The following is a 16,197-nucleotide window of genomic DNA, read 5'->3' on the forward strand; positions in this document are numbered from 1 at the left end:
AAACTGGTTTTCAAAGTTTTCTTCACAAGTTACGCCCCTAGCGGTTAATCTAGAAACTTGAAAGTTATTTCCAGCCATTTCTCTTGGCCACTTTTACTAAGGAATTTGCTCTGCTAAAGTTATAACATAAATAGTTTCTGATATATAGCCGAGAGATTGACTTATTGGACCACCCGGTACACTTGCTAAGCGAGCCGTCAGGTCGTATTCACTGAGGTGTGGGATTAAACTTGCTCAGTGAAATAGGTTACCCAATATTTTTCTGTTAGCGTGCATTTTTGTCACCGGTCACATTTCGGCATGCTCAAGCATTAAGTTTGTTAATTTTTCCTAAAATTATATTGGTGCTTTGGCGAGCCGTACAGAACATTGCAAATTGCCGTATGCGGCCCCTGGCCGCAGGTTCCCGACCGCTGATTAGCGACGAAGAGACCATTGATCGACATTATTAAAATCTAAATCTACAATGTAGCTCTTCCTGCAGCCGATAAGACCGATATAATCAAAGATGGTCGTAGCATAAGTTAGAATATATAACCAGCAAATTTTTTAGAGTAGAAATACATAAGGTGAAAATCATTATGTTCATTATCTATTTACTATGTATTTTTTAAGTTTCTGTCTTTAACATCTAACATTAAACAATTTACCCTTATCCATGTTCGTTTAAATACTTTATTTGGTATTGAGAGGGAGTTATAAACTCCAATTATGTATTCAAAACGCTTATAAAGGGAAGAAATATTTTCCGTTTTAAGATTGTAATTCGAACTAACTAAACTAAAAGCAATTGATTAACTTAAAATATAATTATTACAAATCTTTCGTTTACTAATACACGAATTTCTTATTCTTCTTCGTCTTTCTTCTTGTATGTAGGCTTTAAAGCCTGTTTCTTCTTTAATATTAGCCTCATAAATTGTTTAAATTATCGCACCATCTTTTTTTGGTCTGCCAATACTTCTTCGTCCATTTGGTGACTTATCTCGTGCTATTCGTACTATCGTATCCTCTGCCATTCTACTAATGTGTTCGTTCCACTCCTGTTTTCGTTTTGTAGCCCATCCATTTATGTCTTCTATATTGCATGCTCTTCTTATGTTTTCGCTTCTCTCCCTATCCAACAGGCTTTTCCCTGATATTCGTCGGAGTATTTTCATCTCTGTTTCTAGTAATCGTCTCGTTTTATATGTGTCAGATCTTGTCTCCGCCGTGTATGTTAGTATAGGTCTAATTGCTGCTTTATTTCTGCTTTTGTGTCTTGTCTTAGGTGTTTGTTCTTCCAGATTGTGTCATTAAGAGATCCCGCCGCTTTACTTGCTTTTAAGCTTTGTTGTCGTGCTTCTTTTTCCACATCTCCGTAACTAGTTATATCTATTCCCAGATATCTAAACCTTGCTTCCTGCTTTGTTATTTTCTCATCAATTTCGATTTTACATCGTAGTGAGTATTTGGATGTTGTCATACATTTGGTTTTTTCTGCTGATATTATCATATTGTATTTCTTGGCTGTGGTATTGAAGAGCTCGTCTTCTGTCTCGGCGATTATTGCGGCGTCGTCTGAATAACATAATATTTGGATTTCTTTGTTCCCCATTCTGTAGCCATGACCTTTAGATACTGTTTGTAATATTTCGTCCGTTTTTGTATTAAAGAAAAGTGGGCTTATCGAGTCACCCTGTCCGACTCCGCTTTGTACTGGTATACAATGTGTTAGTTTTCCATTTATCTTTGCCTGTATTCGATTAACGAAGTATTCCATTCCTCTTGTATCTTGCAATGCAATTTCTTATGTCAATATATATAAAATGTGTTTAACTTAAGTAAGAATTTCATTATTAAAACAAAAGGACTGTATTTTTGTCTCTACTTTTTACTCTTTCGAATGACTTTTCTTGGTATATATTCTTTGGTACGTTTCCAGGGTTATCCCGGGATAGTTTTCTACTCCTTCTTTCACGCATCAGCTTATATATGCTCGACTTTGCAATTACGGTCATATTTAAACATATTTCTATTTCACATAAAGAATGAATATGAATAACTAAATGAAGAATGGGATAGAAGTACGGAAATAAAATGGCGTATTGAGATAGCTAGAAGTGCTTTTAATAAGATGAAAGCAATATTATGCAATGGAAAACTCAACATCGAAATTAGAACTAGAGTATTGAGATGCTACGTGTTCTCTATCCTGTTGTATGGGGTTGAGGCCTGGACAATTACAGAGGCGACAGAGAAAAAACTCATTAACTTTGAAATGTGGTGTTATCGAAGAATGTGAAAAATATCTTGGACGCAATACATAACAAATGCAAAACGCTACGAAGAATAAAAAAATATAAAGAAACACTCAACACTATAAAGAAAAGAAAAATGAGCTACTTTGGTCACATACGAATTGATGCGGCTGGTCATACAAGGAAAGGTGGAAGGCAGAAGAGGACCGGGGAGAAGACGCACGTCCTGGCTGAATAATCTGAGACAATGGAGTGGGATGTCTCAGAACGGCTGCAGATATAGTAAAATGGGCCATGATGATCGCCAATGTCCTTAGGGATGGGGCACGTTAAGAAGAAAAATCGACAAGATTTGGAGTATTTTGCCATTTTAAAGTATTTTGCCAATACGTTAAGGAGATTTTTTTTATTTATAGATAATGCACGTAAAAAAACTTTATATCCATTTGATTTTCACTATGACAACAAACTTCTTGGAGCTTTTTTTTGGAAAAAAAACTAGACTGCTTTCGAAAATTGTTCCGGGTGGATTGATTGACAAAGTGGTAATTAGATAATAATGAAGTAGTACCTTTATCATATAGCAGCCTCATCTATTAAGAAGAGCAAATTTCTTATCCTCTATCTGCCTTAGGATTTGTGTAAATAAAGGTTTTATTTTCAAAATCATTTCAAATAGTAATGCCATTGTTCCATTTGATGCTTTTAACTTACCAATCCCACGATTTACATACCAAATGAGGATAGTAAATAGTTTATTATTTAATTCTTAAATATCCATACAATATTTCAAACATTAAGTTTGAATTTATGACTATAATGTAATTTCGCAAAATTTATTACTATTTTTATAAGAATAATTTTATTGCGACACTTTTATCCTTACACAATCAGTTTATTATTTAGTTTTGAAGATACGGTACATATTACTAGAAAAAAAAACAATGCAATTACCTGTACTGAATACTCAGACGGGGTTATTCAACCTCATCTATAAACAACTACAACAAGAACATTAAATATTAGAATTTGATATTAATCAAAGGGAAAAATATCTCTTACTCAAAATATGGTAATACCTATAAGATCGAGGGCAAGTAACTCAGCTATCACCTTAGTATTACCACCCACAAAATAGGTTAACAGCATTCATAATTTTTATTTCAAAGTTATATTCTGATATTAAATATTCTCTAAGATAAACATTTCACAAGAAAATATCGCAATACCAAATAAAGTTTTATTAAAAAGGTCTTTTAGCTATAACCATTCCTTAATGTTATCCTTTCGATTGATATAATGCTACTTATTTTAAATGACAATAAGTAATTTATCTATCGAACTACGAATTATTATATATACATAATATATATATATATATATATATATATATATACTAGAAACAATAGATATCAAATTGCTGTTTCCTCTAATACAATCATATTTTCCACCACCCACAAGATGTAGCTGATAACAAGGGTTCGTACCCACCATCGCTCTCGCTCTGCTCACGATATCGATATTAGTGGGGTGAAATGTTCAAATTTACATCAAATTTACAATTAAAATTTCAAACGTTATTTCACATAACACATATTATTATGTAGAAGTTTTAAAAAATATTAGTTATAGACTAATTTGTATAGCATTTAACATAAAAAATATAATTTTTTAACTTAGTTTATTTCTAATTTAATAAAACAAAATAAAAATTAAATTAAATATATTAAAACTAAATTAAAAATAATATTTTATTTTTATGTTAATATTTATATTTATAAGGTGCTAAATTTTCTCATAAAAGGAAAGATTGTGTGGAAAATGAAACCGGGAAGAAAAAACACTCGTCACTAAAAAGGAAAAAATTGAACAGGTATAGTTTAATATAATGAAGATAAACTTTCGATAATGGAGAGGGAATAACTGTAAAACTATGGCGAAGAACGATTTATGCTAATGGTCAGCACCAGATCACTGCAGCAGCTGCAGCATTTGAAACCACAGTACAATAAGTTCAAGGATATGCAATTCATTGTCAAGGGTTTAGGGGAACACGACACATAAAAAAGAAAAAGAATATTTTGGAGTGTGATTTTGAGTATCGTTTACAGAAGAATTGAAATGTTGAAACTGCTACACCTCTATTACGATACGTGCTGAGCTATGATGCGAACCCTAACCAAAAATGATTACTGTGGACTATAAAAGGCTGTGTTAACTGTGTCTTTTGAGCAGTATATAAGATACAGAAAAAATATACAGGGTCTTCCATAGTGCCCACTGTACCGCATCAAAGATATGTTTTTTTAACTGAAACACACTGTATTTTATTTTAAATTTAAATTCCGCTTCTGTTCCTTGTTTCAAGAACTCAAAGTTGATTTGTGATATAAAGGGTAGATATTAAAAAAATGATTACCAAATTTTAATGAAAATTGTAAAAAGTTCAGCGCCCTGTATAATTGAAAAGGAGTATAAAAGCAACGTTTTACGTTTTTTTTAAACGTTGCTTTAACGTTGCTTTCACGTTGCCAATAAAAATAAAACATGGGATAAGGCAAGGAGATACATTGTCACCGAAATTATTCACAACGGCTTTAAGATGGTCAATTGGGACCACAAAGGAGTTAGAATAGACGGCTTAAAGCTTAACCCTCTCCGTCTCGCAGATGACATTGTCCTTATCACAGATAATTTAGGAGAAGCCAGAGATATGTTACATGAATTGGACCTTGCATGTTCGAAGGTGGGCCTCAGAAAGAACTTGACTAAAACTAAGTTTATGACAAATATGGTCCCCAATAACCTTTTAACTATTCAAGACAAAGTGGTAGAACTAGTGGATTTTCATCTGACCAGTACGTTCAATTTTGTTTATTGACCGTAACATTTAAATGGAAAGTAACCTCATCAGAAAAAAGGATTTGGTTAAAACAATTAGGATTAGTGTTAAATTTATTTAACATTGTGTCACCGAACTGGATTCTGCGATCTGGATCGTCTTCTGTCAGTTCCAGTACCAATTGTGCTTTATAGGGATACCATTTTTCTTTTTTTAAATATTTACGAACAGTTGTTTGACTTTTACCATGTATTAAAGCAAGCACTAAATAACACAAAAAACACGAAATCTGTGTAATATGGGAGACTTCAACGCTAAAGTAGGAGAAGACATAACTCCCGGAATTACTGGAGGATTCGGTCTTGGGGAAAGAAACGAAAGAGGTGATAGGTTGGTGGAGTTCTGTCAAGAGGAAAACTTTGTTATCACCAACACATGTTTTAAACAACCAAAAAGACGTCTCTATACATGGATATCACCGAGAGATGGCCATGGTAGTGTAATGCGTAACCAAATAGATTATATCATGATTAACAATAGATTTCGAAACTCATGTAAATGTACTAAGGCATATCCAAGTGCCGACGCAGCCACCGATCACAATTTACTGGCATCTCGAATCAACCTAAAATTAAAGACAATCAAAAAGCCTTCCATTACAAAGAAATACGATAGACAAAAACTAAAAGAAGAAGAATTTAAACATCACTTTGAGCAGACAATGAACGAAAAAATTCGAGACAACATCACACAAGTATACAATGTACCAACAATCGAAGAAAGATGGGATAACATATTATAAACCTATTACACCTATGTCACCTATTATAAAAAGCAAGCGTGGATGAAAGATGAAATAATCGAAATGATGGACGAAAGAAGACAGCTTAAAAATAGAAATAACTCAGAGTATAAACGAAAGCATAATCTGATTCGAAGAAAAATCAGGGAAGCCAGAAAGTTATGGATGCGAGCAAAATGTGAGGAACTAGAAGAATTGCAACGAAAACATGACGCATTTAACACACAAAGGTAAATAAAAGAAGTTACAGTACACAAAAGAAATACACCCATAACATTAACGAATAATGAAGGTCATGCACTATCCCTAGAAGACGAAGTAATGGAGGAATGGGAAAACTACATTAAAGCATTATTTAAGGATGATCGAGGATCATTACCTAACTTAAGTGCAAATACAGGACCATCAATCTTAAAAGCTGAAGTGGAAAAAGCCATACACCAAGCCAAAAACAACAAAGCCAGTGGACCAGATCGATCTTTATCCTCTACCTAAGAAACCAAACGTTAAGAAATGTAGCGATTGTAGACTCATTAGTTTAATGAGACATGCCGTTAAAATACTGTTGCATATTCTTCTAAATCGAATTAACAACAAGTGCGAAGAAATAATTAGTCAAGAGCAGTTCGGGTTCCAGAGATGCCTTGGAACTATAGAAGCACTATTTTCTATGCAAACACTCCTTCAACGATGTTGGGAGGTAAGAAAACCCGTATATATGTGCTTCATTGATTTTGAAAAGGCATTTGATCGCGTTCAGCATACCAGACTTATTATCGCCTTCCAGAGCATCCAACTAGATGAGAAAGACATCAAACTTATTGCCTAAATTGATAAATATCGATAAAACTAAATACATGGTGACCAGTAAAGTGTATATCGGCGCAACCCAACTGATATTAAACCAACAACCGCTGCAGAGAGTTCAGAGATTCAAATACCTTAGATATTGGATTACCCAAAATCTGGATCCATCCTTCGAAATTCGATGTAGAATTAAACAGGCAAGAAACTCATTTCTTGCTTGGTCTGTACTTTTGTATGGATATGAAACTTGGACTTTAAACGCCGATATCATAAATAAAATCGAGGCGTTTGAGATGTGGTTGTATCGAAGGATACTAAAAATTCCATGGACTAGCAGAACCAGAAACGAAGAAGTTCTTCGAAGAATGGGACATCAACGAACTCTATTAAATATTATTAAGAGGCGTAAACTAGAATATCTTGGACATATAATCAGAGGACCACGATATGAGTTCCTTCGGCTAATTCTCAACGGTAAAATCGAAGGAAAGAAATGGATAGGACGGAAGAAACTCTCTTGGTTGAGGAATTTGCGGCAGTGGACAGGTTTGACAGCGGACCAATTGCTACACGTAGCGCAAGACCGAGATCAGTATAACAATATTATAAGCATGGTAGTCGCCGACGTTCCGTAGGGATATGGCACTCTAAGAAGAAGAAGTTTGACTTATTTGATTTTCGTTTGCAATTATTCTAGTAGCCTTATGAGGATCTTCAATCATCAATAAAAAATGTCAGCTTTTGTTTCCTGTGGAATATCAGGGCGACTACTTTTTGGGAGTTCTCGGATGTCCACTTTTCTTAAATTTGTGAATAATTTTAGATACAGCTTCATGTGCTAGAGGCATTCTGTCTTCATACTTAATGTCGTAAGTAAAACATAGTCAAATTTCATAATCTTTTTGATATTATTACCTGTCAACACACCTTTTTAATATTAAACTTTCAATCTTTTGACACTCTGTTAAGTCTACCATTGTAATTTAGTCCGATTTTTATCTCTGTTAAGACTATTTTAAAAAAACTACCACAACGTATCTACCGACAGTAAATCACGACGTACATACTAACAATAAAATCTACTTGATTTAACGAAGTGAAAGATATATTCTGCATCGGCAATACAAAACTATAACAGAAGATTGTAAGATATACGGCTGGTCCTATTTAAAAATATATCTATTCTCTGTATATCTCAGACACTTTACATTTGGCAACGTCAAAATAAAATCAAATCATAAAATTTTACAAAACAAAGTCGGAATTTAAAAAAAATTTAAATGCGATGTAAATTTGAAGAACCCCGACTAATACCGATATCAAGAGCAAAGCGAAATTGATGCTGTGTACAAATCCTAAAGTTATATTGCAGATTTATGCTAAAATAAAAAAGCTATATATTTTATATATTTAGTTGGTTAAGTCAATGTGATAAATGTTTGAAATATTTTGAAGAAATATGCTTAATGTCATCAATGTTGTTTTTTGCATGGCTCAAAACAAATAGAGCGTTACAATACTTTATTGGCAAAACATCTTAAGATTAATAAGCTCTTTTACGGGCACGTAAAAAATCAAGTATCAAACGCACCGCGTTTTTGATTTTGCTTTTCTATGAATCCCAGGTTATCTACAAAGATGTTTTTTCAATAGGAGTAAATAATACGCCTCGTAGATATACCAAGCTCCTTAATAACGTTACAATGTTACTAATTAAAACACATTTGAGTTTTTTGTGTTATTATTTTTCTTTGTGATTTACTAAACTTTTTCTAGTGTTTTATAGTGGTAGATTTATTAACAAAAAATAGTTTATGGCTATGAAATACATTTATCAAGTTTATAGACAAGTAAACTGTTTCTAAAATAGCAATGTTAATTAACTAAGCACTATCGCTCCTGAATAATATATTTTGTATGTGTACCTAAGTTGAGGAGAGGAGAACTGTTTGTCTCATGTCGGTATTTTTTAATTTGTTAGTCTCCATAGATTCTAATAAAAATAGCTTAAGGCCTTTATTTTATCATTAAAAGAAAAATTATGGTCTAGAAAGTGGAAGTGCTTACGTAGAATCTATTTTTCTCTTATTGACCTACTCTAAAAGAATTTTTGTGCTCTGCTGTCCGTTTGTTAAGAGTTCTACCAGTTTGACCGATGTAATATTATATTATTTAATACTATATCTATAAGTATAGAAAACGAGATATGATAGCTGTTTATCTTAAGGTATGTCATGCATAATTGAATTATAGATTGAATAATATAGAATTTGACATCCTAGATTCTAACTTGAGAATTAAAGTATATAATATAATGGATAAAAAATTCAATAGACAGTGTGAAAAACTTTTTCGTCTTTATAGAGTGGGGTCTGTAATCTTCAAAAGACATCTCAGTCCAGGACGCCGCCTGACTGACCTTAGTGCAGGATTCGTTCTTCCGGCGATAGTTCCCGAGGTACTTTAAAATGCTCTCTCGTCGCCGAGTCTACGCCGAACGCCTACCTGCTAAACCAGACCCTCCTCTGTCATTCAGCGATCCGGAAGCGGAATGGCCGCTGTAAGGCCGGCATCACTTCCGAAGCACTACATTCATTCATTCATTATCCATTCATACACATCCACACTCCATTCATCAGCAAGGAGGCTCCCTGTCTCGTTCCAGGTAGCGCGGAGGAAGACCCTCATCGCTCCTAGTACGGCACAGTCCGACTGACTCCCCACAGTCTGACTCACGCCTATCTAACTCATACAGTGTGACCCACTTCTCTAGCTTCAACTTCCAGCATCTTTCACCCCTAGTTTTGCCGTTGGTCCAGCTGTCTTTCTTCTTCTTCCTTTTTCTTTATTAATGCACGGATATAGCTGTGTATGTTGGCCCAACCTGATTTATTTTCAATCATTCTCTCAATCATTTCTCTTACTGTAACAAAATTCACACCTGTCTCTCTCTTCATTCTGTTCATTTCTACTATCCATCTGCTGCAATCTAACATCGTATCTGTGTCCGCTTTTCCGAACCTAGAGAGGTAGGCCCTAAAACACCCGTCTCCTGTAAGCACCTGCGTCAGGAAATAATCCAGTCGCCTGTGGCCACAGTCCACCCAATCTCTTATGTTCGGGATCAACATTTTTGTCCACTGTGCCACATCCTCCGTGTTGTTCCATGCTTCTTGCATTCTTTTAATTGACCTTTCCCTTTCCTGTCTTCTCTCGGTCACAGTAAGGTTTGGGCCTATTCTATCATGGACCTCTTTTCTTTCCACCGCCAAAACATGCAACGGAACACATCCAGTTATGGTCCACAAGGCTGCCGCAGACAGTTTTGTAGGCGCATGCCATTCGCAACAGACTTGTTCTGTCCACTTGTGTCATGAGCCTCCTATAGGCCGTTATCTCTACCGCCTCACTCCAGACTGGTGCCGCGTAGAGGATGATCGACTGTACAACACCGTGTAAGACCCTCCTCCTTTCGGATTTGGGTCCCCCAATGTTGGGCATCACCCTCCCCAACGCAGCCGCACTATTCGCAGTCTTCCGGACCACCTCCCGCACGTGCTCCCCCCATTTTCCGTTCTGGTGCAATGTCACTCCTAGGTACTTTACTTTTTTCTTGATGTCCCCTTCATATTGATGGCTTCGGTTTTCTCTGCCGCAAGTTTTAGTCCGTGCTGCGTCATCCATTTCTTTACGACGCGGCCTGCGTTCCGAATCCGGTATTTGAGATCTGGCTCATCTCGGGCCATTACCAGTACAGCGAGGTCATCCGCGAATGCGAAGGGGGTTGTACCCTCTCCATATTCACAGTGCATAACCCCATCATATGCCAGGTTCCATAGAGTCGGACCCAAGACAGATTACTGGGGTAACCCGGCCGTCACGTCCACGATCGTGCCCTTTTCCACCATAATCCTTCTCTCGGACAGATACTCCGCCACCATATTCATCAGCTAACCAGGACATTCTCTCTCCTCCATTGCCTTTATTATCTCGTTCCACTGCACCGTATTGAATGCATTCTTAACATCAAACAACAGCAGGGCCGCCCAGCGATGTTCATCCCCTCTGTTGCGCAATGCTTCGAGTACACTCATGATTGGATCAATCGTGCTTTTCCCTTTACAAAAACCAAATTGTCTCCGAGATAAACCACCTGACCTCTCAAATATACCGTCTATGCTTACTCGCATCATCCTTTCATACAGCTTACTGATGCATGGAAGAAGACAGATGGGGCGATACTTTTCCCTAGCCTTGGGGAGCAGTATTAACCTCGATGTCCTTCAAGGCTCAGGAAAGGTTTGTGTTTCCAGCAGTGCATTCATGTGTTCCAGAAGCCACGCAGACTCCGCCCGTCCTAGACCCTTCACCGCCTCAGGTGGTATCTGATCCAGTCCGGGGAACCTACATGTCTTGAATGAACCCAATGCCTTGACAAGTTCATCCATGGTAAAGGGTACAGCCCGCTCAACTCCTTCATCCCTCCATACACCACGTCATCTACCGTCCTGAAAGAGCTCTCGTGTTACCTCAAGCTTCTTGTCCATAGGCATTTCGTAAGGAGGATACGCATGGAACTTCTTCATGACGATCTTGTATCCCTGACCGCAGATGTCCTCATCCAGCTTTTCACACAGCTTTTTCCAGTGCCTCTTTTTTTTTGTACGGATTTTCCTGTACAGTTCCATCGTCCTTGCTCGGTACTCCTCCTCGATCTCCTCGATGACCTCAGGGCTGATTGATGCTCTGCCTCTTGCTCTCGTTAACCTTCTTCTCATTGCTATACATTCATTTCTTAGTGCCTCGATGTCCGCATTCCACCAGTATGGCATCCTGTTGACATCTTGGCGACCAATCTTGCTTCCTTCCATCGCTTCTTTAATGACTCTCCAGGCTTTCCACCGTCGGTAATTGACCCTGCATTAGTTTATTAGTTTATTTATAAATTAATTTTAAACTCACAGTGTGAAAAACTAAATCATCTAATTTTCAATAGTAAAAAACCCAATATTCAGTTTTTCAATAGATTTATAAATTTAGCAGATAGTAAATTCAGTAATAAAGAGATAAAACTTTTAGAAAAAGGATTTAGACACAACTTGCCTCAACATAATAGTCAAAAACTTAAGAATATTTAGGTGTAGAATGTGAAGTAGCGTTAAACAAAGCTGCCAACAATATCGAAAAAATTGTTATTGCAAACTCTATTACCGATGTGTGTAGTGAAACTTAAAAGTCCTATTACAAAGAGAATCAAACAACCATTTCAATTAAAAATAAATCAATAGAAAACAACATAGTGTTTACAAAAGCAGACAAAGGTAACACTACTATTGCTATACCTAGATAAAATAGAATATAATAGAAAAACAATAGAATTTTCAAATAATGAAAATATTAATACAATAAACAAATATTCGACGGAATGTATCAAAAACAAATTAAACTGGCGTTGGAAAATTCAAAATCAGAATTAAATTCAATAAAACAGAAATCCCTCAATATTATGAAAGCACAACCTCCTATATTATACTCTTTTATTAAACTACACTAACCTGATAAGGCCTGTAGTTTTTTTTATGTAGCTCCGTCATATAAACTTAAAAAACTGTCAGAAATTATTTTAGCACACTAAATTTTCACCTAAATTTACCGTAAAAAATCAATTTCTAGTTACCTAACAACTCCAAATTAATTTCATTTAACGTAAAATAATCTTTTTCGTAGTATTCTTCCTGAACAAACTTTTTTTCTGGTAAAAAACCTCTTAGACAATAGACTTAAATATTACAAATCCAATCGTTACATCTGAAATTTCACATTCTCTTGAAGTTTGCATAAATCAGCACTACATTGAATTTAATAATTAAATATATGTATATACAAAACATGTATTCTAACAGTTTTTATATTGGAGGGGATACGTAGACGATGTAGTGGTATGTTTTACAGGAACTATTCTTATCGTATATTAATTCACTCCATAGTCATATTAAATTTACCATAGAAAGAGAACAGAACCAATCCATAAATTTTGTAGATTTAAAAATTATCAGACTTAAAAACAAACATTCCTCCGTATTTTATAAGAGTTCTCCGTATTTCGTAGACCTACCCATACTGACACGACTATACATACACAATTTATCATCCCATCCTACACAACATAAATTGGCATCCCACCATAGCATGTTACATAGATTAATTGAAATTCCCATGTTAAAAAGAAACTACGAGATAGAATTGAATATTATTAAGCAAATATCAGTTAACAATGGGTACAACGAACGAACAATATATAAAATTTAAATCAAAAACTAAATAAGGAAGCCCTAAAATTAGTATTTCCACCACCAGAGAAAAACTCAGTACCTTCTGCTCGATTACATATACAGGCAAGATATCAATAAAAATAACCAAACACATAAAAAAGACAGAAATAACACCAGCTTTCAGAACAAACAACAAGTAAGGCAAATATATTAAGAACAACAAGTGCCAAAAGAAAAAGTACTTACACAGTAATGTATACAAACTTAAAATGGGTGAATGCCCAAAAACTTACATCGGTCAAACTGGTAGAATTTTTAACAAACGTATAGTAGAACATAAAAGGACTTTCGACAATGGAAAGACAGATTCTACGTGCGTACTTCACCTGCTAGACCACAATCATTCTTTTAAATGGCCAATTTCAAATTCTTTACATTCAAAATAATGGCCTTAAGCTATATTTATTAGAACCTATAGAAAGTAACAAATTAAAAACACAGACATAATTCTGAATGACCAAATTTAGATAAACAGTTCTCCCCTCCTCAAATTATTCAGTTAAACTGAAGACTGAACTTGAGAAAGGCACTCTGCCGAAACAGCTGTAGTGGTAATAAATCATAATAAATTTTGTGGAAATTTTGAAAACAACAGTTTTCAGTGTTTTGTTGCTTAATTAAATACTAAAGCCATACCATAGCCCAGTATCTATTCATGCTCTTTATACATCCATTCCATTTTTCCACGTTCCGTTAAGTTTTTTTTAGTTTCAGTTGTTCTTAGGACATCCATGTCTGGGCCCTGGATATTAGAACAAATACGATATTTGCATTGAATACTTTATACTTTCTGTTATAAGAAGGTGTTTCTAATGTCTCTCATCTCATTCTTATTCGTTTGTTTATGATAAACGCAGTGTTGTCTTAGCTCTATTTGTCCCATCGTAACCAGAAAAAGGTAAAGTGAAAACAGCTACAAGATTTAGATACAGTAGCGTACCGTTTATATCTTTTTGAATTCAGTTATCTTGTACATAACGTCTACTCTGTCTACAAATTAATATCGAATTGGTTAAAGCCTAGTAAATCAATTTCAACACTTATATAAGCATTTTTATAAACTATTGTGACGTTATTGGGATAAAAAGCTAGGATAGGTAAACCAGGTAAAGATGATTATTAGAGCTCGAAAGGCAAACTAAATATAATTGTTTTAAGTCAAAAAATAGGTATAATATCTTGATGAAAGTTTATTTAAAATGGTTGTTTAATTTTTCTATTTATTTACTTTTATTAACTTTTTTATTTTATAACCAGATCTTTACAGTATATACAAGAATTCCAAAAAATGTTCCAAACACGATAGTGATCGACCCACCTGCACACATCATTTCATCTAGGAATAACATTATCCAAGAAAACAAATAATTAAATATATATTTATCCTGTTTAAGGTTTCGTGTATTCTGCCACTGGCTATGTAATCACAGTTACTTTAGCAATATGATTTTGGTGTGTATTATGGTATCTTCAGCATTACTAGCAGTTGAGGACCCAATAGACACGGAGTCTGAAACCAATAAGGTGAGTTAATAACTGAATATCTATTAAACTACTAATAGTCTAAGTGGCAGAAGGAAGAGATGATTATGTACTTTTACGGCTCCTCAGTAAATTTACGTTCTTTTATTTTCTTCTACTTCTTTTGAAAATTTCTTTACAATTCAATTGTTTAAATGATTGTATCTTCTATTCTGTTAAACATATTTAATTTTATCAAAATGAAAATTGTTCTTTTTAAAAAAATGAACAAAATGGCGTTTGGGAAACTTTGATACGACTGTAAGAACTGGAGTTATTTCAGATTTCCTTTCTGAAAAACAATAATTACAAAACTTTTAAAAACCACCTTATTTTAAAGATAAGTGTTTCAGCTTTAAAAAAACTTGGCAAAATTTCTTTATCTTTATTATTAAAAAAATTATAACAGGGTACATATTTGAAATTATTTTACATGGATTATTTGCTAAAATTTCTAAAGTTTAGTAGAATGATTGATAAAGTTTTGGGAGACATTCGTTGGACTTTCCGAGTTTGAATTTGTATCAGCCCAAAGTGTCTGATGAGGCTGGGCTAGGCCGAAATGATCATAACACTTTATTGATACCGATTCGAGCACGGGAAGTTTAACGAATTTGTCCTCCTAGGCCATATATTTGGCCATTTAATATATATATATATATATATATATATATATATATATATATATATATATATATATCTGGGCAGCAGACGGAGCTCTTAGGAACGTTTTTAAGAGTGAGATCCCAACTAATATGAAGAAAAAAGTTTTCGACCAATGCGTACTACCGGTGATGACCTATGGTGCAAAAACATTATCGCTCACAGAAGAAAAATGCACAAAAACTAAGAGTAGCGCAGAGAAGAATGGAGCGATCAATGATAGGGGCCACTCTGCGAGACAGGATTAGAAACGAAGATCTACGAGCTAAGACCAAAGTCATAGACGTCACTGAAAGAAGCTGTAACTTAAAATGACAATGGGCTGGACACGTTGCCAGAATGAAGGATGGAAGATGGACTCGCAAACTAGTTGAATGGAGACCAAGAGCCGATAAACGTAGCAGAGGAAGATCACCAACACGATGGCAAGACGACTTACGAAAGACAACAAAAAACTGGATACAGCAAGCACAAGATAGAACACTTTGGAGACAAACAGGGGAGGCCTATGTCCAGCAGTGGATTGAGAGAGGCTGATGATGATGATCGTTAAGCATTAAGATATAACTGTAAAATTGCCAAATCTTGCAAATTAATTTAACAATATTTAACATAAACTGTTTGTTCAAGTGATTAAATTTGTAAATATAAGTCACCTACATCAGTCTAATGTGCCACATACTAAAAGAATTTCTAAAGATTATTCATCGTAGAATATATAAAAAGTTAAAACAAGACATTGGACAAACTCAGTTCGGATTTAGAAATGTTCAAGGAACCAGAGAAGCATTATATGCAGTAAATGTGCTAATACAGAGATGTTTAGATGTAAACCAGGACATCTATGTCTGCTTCCTAGCTTACTAGAATAAGGCATTCGATACAGTGAAACATAATCCGTTAATAAAACTACTGAGAACAAAGAATCGACACATGGGATATAAGAATAATAAATAATCTGTATTATGAACAAGAACTTGTCATAAGAAT

General features: G+C 34.9%; 1 protein-coding gene across 12 annotated transcripts in view; it reads left to right on the plus strand.

The window, feature by feature from the left end:
• Ca-alpha1D (Ca[2+]-channel protein alpha[[1]] subunit D) overlaps positions 1-16,197 on the plus strand; it is a 960,824-nt gene that overhangs the window by 808,244 nt on the left and 136,383 nt on the right. For all 12 annotated transcript variants that reach the window (XM_072546534.1, XM_072546531.1, XM_072546539.1 and 9 more), the window contains exon 17: positions 14,418-14,547. In XM_072546534.1, the coding sequence (XP_072402635.1) occupies positions 14,418-14,547 (130 nt within the window). The remainder of the gene's footprint in view (positions 1-14,417; positions 14,548-16,197) is intronic.

Source organism: Diabrotica undecimpunctata, chromosome 10 (assembly GCF_040954645.1).
Source record: "Diabrotica undecimpunctata isolate CICGRU chromosome 10, icDiaUnde3, whole genome shotgun sequence".
Lineage (NCBI taxonomy): Eukaryota > Metazoa > Arthropoda > Insecta > Coleoptera > Chrysomelidae > Diabrotica > Diabrotica undecimpunctata.